The 4,800-nt window shown below is 40.8% G+C and overlaps 1 protein-coding gene across 1 annotated transcript; it reads left to right on the forward strand.

The window, feature by feature from the left end:
* The first annotated feature begins 238 nt into the window (after positions 1 to 238).
* On the forward strand, positions 239 to 4,800 carry FABP7 (fatty acid binding protein 7, brain). The gene is made up of 4 exons (XM_005858944.2): positions 239 to 513; positions 935 to 1,107; positions 1,748 to 1,849; positions 4,433 to 4,800. The coding sequence occupies exons 1-4, from the start codon at positions 441 to 443 to the stop codon at positions 4,481 to 4,483; spliced, it is 399 nt and encodes a 132-aa protein (XP_005859006.1). The 5' UTR covers positions 239 to 440; the 3' UTR covers positions 4,484 to 4,800.

Raw genomic sequence — 4,800 nt, forward strand, 5'->3', positions numbered from 1 at the left:
TCCTCACAGTCTGAAGTTGCCATGGCCAAGTTTTCGAGCTGAACCTGAAAGACCCTCTCTCATTTTCCCTGTGCCCTGCTTCCAGCCCCATTGAATCCTCGCGGAGCCTTCTCAGGCAGGAGGGCAGCAGCGTGAGGACTGGGAGACCGCGACCTACTCTGCTGACCTAGTGGCCTGAGCCAATGGCAGAGAGGATTGGAACCTCACTTGAGCCTTCCCCCACCCCCCCCCTCCCCCTGCACCAGCCTCCTGGGAAGGACACTGGAGGGGTGTGTTTGCAATTTAAGTCCTTGGCTTTCTGCCCGCCTCTTCTCCAAATAAGAAGGCAGGAGCTGCTACGAGGTGCAGGGGGGTCTTCTGAATTGCAGAGGCCGTGGGACTCACAACTCCTCGCTCGGGTCTCTCTCATCTGTTTTCAGAGCTAACGGGAAAGGGCCAGGATGGTGGAGGCTTTCTGTGCTACCTGGAAGCTGACGGACAGCCAGAACTTTGATGAGTACATGAAGGCTCTAGGTGGGTACAAATATGTTCTCTTAACCTACGGCTTCAGACACTTGCATCTTTTTTTTTTTACCCATTAGATTGGCAAGTGACAAAGGCAGATCACATTGCAATAAAATATCCATTCCCCAGGCTGTGTATTTCCCGAGGAGTGGGTTTTTAATGTGGAAGGTGCCTGCTTTCTCGCCCAGGGCCAAGTCATGGTGCATCTGATGGTTTGCAGTGTCGTTTCCTCTCCAGCAGCCCCTATGTGGGCATCTCTATATTATTACAGCGCAGTAGTTGTGCTGCGTGATGAATGGGCTGAACCTAAACATGCTCTCATGAAACCTATACCTTAGGACCTGGATTCCAAACTAGGAAAGCCGTTTTCTGCTTAGGGAGCTATTTTGGAAGCTGCTGCTGTCTGCATTGCTTCCCTTTGCTATTTCAGGTGTGGGCTTTGCCACTCGGCAGGTGGGAAATGTGACAAAACCCACAGTAATCATCAGTCAGGAGGGGGGCAAGGTGGTGATCCGGACTCAAAGCACATTCAAGAACACGGAGATTAGTTTCCACCTGGGAGAAGAGTTTGATGAAACCACTGCAGACGACAGAAACTGTAAGGTAAGAAGCCACTTGTCCAGGGGGAGGATTCGGGGAGGGGTGGGATGAAAAAGAGATTCCTGATGACTTTTTTTTAGATGTTGGAAAGGGAAGAACGTTCTCAGTATTTCAGTTCACAGAGAAGGAGATCAGGGTTGGTTTTGCATTCTCGCGTGCATAGGTTATGTTCTGGAAAATGGGTACTTGCTGTAACTCAAAACTTGAATTTATTTTTTTGCAATGTGTTTTCACATTATCTATTAAGCCTGTTTTTCAAAAAGTATTTAATAGCATTTGTTTGAGAGAATGCTTGCGTTTTATTTACTCTCTCAGATTGCCTCAGATTGAATAAACAGCTTACCTCATTCCAAGGCTTTGCTTAAAGAAGGGTGACTAGTCCGAAAGCACCTGCTCGGAATTTTTATTTCTAACCTATGAAGTTTTTGCATCTAGGTGTACACATTTCAACCAAATGATGAATTATTAGAGTGTGCATAGCAATGACTCCAGAAACAACACAAGATATGGTACTAATTTAGTAATTAGTTGAACACAATTGATTCAGTTATACAGCTCTTTCAAAAATCACTTCCTTTGACTTTTATCTCAGAAAGTGGATCTGTAACTATTTCTGTGTTCTGCTCTTGGTGATTGTTCTCAGTCTGTTGTTAGCCTGGATGGAGACAAACTCGTTCACGTACAGAAATGGGATGGCAAAGAAACAAATTTTGTAAGAGAAATCAAGGATGGCAAAATGGTTATGGTGAGTAATGGCAGTTCTCCCCTCCTTCTTCCTGGGGTTTTCCTCTCCCCCTTTTCTCATCTCCTTTCTCTTCCTCCCTCGGCTCTGTCTCTCCTCCTCCCCTTCCTTTCCTGCACTCCCTTCCCCCCTCTCTCTTCCCTCCCTCCTTTCTTCTTTAATAACATTAAGTGATTAGCAAGGTTCTTTAAACAGTTATAAAGCAGAAGCAATAAACAGATCCTAGCTAATTGTTTCCTCAGCTCTGCTTCTTTCATGATAGAAAAAGAAAAAATCTCCATGTAGTTAAAAACAACGCTGCCAACAATTATGAAAATATATAAAGACGATTGATATTCCTATAAGAATATCAAGCTTATTGAATCTCAAAAAATTACTCTAAAATTCCTGTAATAAATAAGAGATCTTAAAAAACTTTATATTTTAGTTATATGAGTTCAGTGCAGGTAATTTTAGAATATAACACAAAAGCATAAGAAAAATTATAAAACTCCTTTCTAGCTGAAACTGGTTTGGCTCAGTGGATGGAGCGTCGGCCTGCGGACTGAGGGGTCCCGGGTTCGGTTCTGGTTGGGGGCATGTGCCTTGGTTGCGGGCATATCCCCAGTGGGAGATGTGCAGGAGGCGGCTGATCGATGTTTCTCTCTCATCGATGTTTCTGGCTCTCTATCTCTCTCCCTTCCTCTCTGTAAGAAATCAATAAAATATATTAAAAAAAAAACAAAAACAAACAACAAACAAAAAAAAACTCCTTTCTAAATTCTCCTCAGAGAGAACCATTTTGATGTTACTTCCAGTCTTTTAAAAAGTACCTTTTACAAGTACCTGTTCAAAACTGGTAGTCATGTAAAAATTATAAAATAGAAAATAATTTAAAAATAATTAATGATGTATAACGTCATAAACTGGGAAAAATGTTATGCCTTAATCTAGCATCCCAGACACCTGTGTGTGTGTGTGCGGGCGTGCGCATACCTGTGTGAACTGTGTGTGCACGTGTGTGAACTGAGTAATGGCACAGTATTTTGATCACATTGGAATAGTCAATATATCATTTTGCTTTTTTGGAGGGATGGGGTTGCTTTACATATTTTTGGTTTTATTATTTAAGACAATTGACTGTTGTTTTTACTCTCTTTCCCTTGACTGCAATGAGACCTGTTCTAGACTGAGACATAGGGTTTACATACTCACACTTCTTTTCATGGGTGGGAGTGGGGAGCAGAGGGACAGTTTTTCTTTCATGCTAACAAACACTTGCCCACATTTTTCAGCAGCGATCACCAAAAGAAAGGATTCATTTCTGAAAAATTCAATCTGAATTTTCCTTTATGCTTTTATCTCCATTTCCGCCCCCCCCCCCCCCCCCCCCCCCCCCCCTAGCTTAGCTTTGGCTGTCTGACTATGATCAGGCAAGATCAAGTTCCAAAAAAGTGATTAAGACCATGGATGATAAATAAGGGCATGCGCTACTCTTAAAAATCACATCAATACATGAAAACAATGAACATTAAAAAACACTAAATTTTGTAAAGAGGTTTTATAGCAATTCTTCAGGTTGGGTTTGACAGAGGAGCCCATGTTCCACGTGTGACCCACCTAATCACCAAGGTTCACACAGGCTAAAGCACGGCAGCCAAAGCAAAGAGAATGTTTGCACATTTACCTTTTCCTGCTGATTTTGGAACAAATACCATTTGCCCAAATGATTTGGATTTTCTAAAAACTCTTCAAAAGTTATCTAGGTCATGAATTGAAAATTATTACGAAAACCTACTATAGCCTTATCCAGTTTGGTTCAGTGGATAGAGCATTGGCCTGTGGACTGAAGGGTCCCAGATTTGATTCCAGTCAAGGTCATATGCCTGGGTTGTGGGCTCGATCCCCAGTAGGGAGTGTGCAGGAGGCAGCTGGTCAATGATTCTTTCTCATCATTGATATTTCTATTTCTTTCTCCCTCTTCCTTTCTCTCTGAAATCAAATACATATATATATATATTTAAAAACTCCAAAAAACAAAATAATCAATAAAAACATATTTTTAAAAAAGAAAACCTACTATAAATTCCATTCACTTTCATAGCAGGTAACAAATTTGCTCCAATTACTCTGATAATTTAAGGCAAAATAAATTCTTTTGACCTGAATCTAGATAGTTAATCTTAGTTTTTGTTTCATTTTCCTTTTAGAGACATGAACTATATATACATATTATTTACTCACTAAATATAAGGGTTTGATTTCCTTTTAAGAAAGAAAAAGCTTATGTAGCACTTAATTTTGTAAATGCCACTATTCTTTTGCATGATATTTAAATCACATACATAATAATCTTTTTTAAAAATATGTTTTTATTGATTTTAGAGAGAGAGGAAGGGAGAGGAAGAGTAAGATACAAAAGTCAGCGAGAGAGAAACCAACATCTGTCAGCTGCCTCCTGCATGCCCCCTGCTGGGGACTGAGCCAGGGCAACCATGAGTTGACACTCAACCACTGAGACACACCGGCCGGGCAATGTGATAATCTTTAAAAATTTCAGCAACTGAAGTTCCTGTAAAATGATTTGGCTATCTTTTGATCTTTCAGACTCTTACTTTTGGTGATGTGGTTGCTGTTCGCCACTATGAGAAGGCATAGACAGGTTCCTGATCTGGGCCTGGAGGAGCTCCACAATTTTTCTGTGATCAAGTCTCAGTGCTATCCTGCTATTACAGCACGGCTCATCACATATTAGAAGGTTATCCTTGGTGTGGAGGTAGAAAATGGTGGTTTCAAAACTTCTTTAAAAACGTGTTACTTCAAGCAACTAGCCCAATTTTAATCTGCAAATCTATCACGCTTAATAGTTTGCATTAAGATTTTAAGCCACATTTTAAAAATAAAGAGGTGGATACATTCTGTAATTTCTATTGGAATGTAAATCAAATTGGAATAAAAATCTAATACGCAAGAGA

The sequence above is a fragment of the Myotis brandtii genome, unplaced genomic scaffold (assembly GCF_000412655.1).
Source record: "Myotis brandtii unplaced genomic scaffold, ASM41265v1 scaffold123, whole genome shotgun sequence".
NCBI lineage: Eukaryota > Metazoa > Chordata > Mammalia > Chiroptera > Vespertilionidae > Myotis > Myotis brandtii.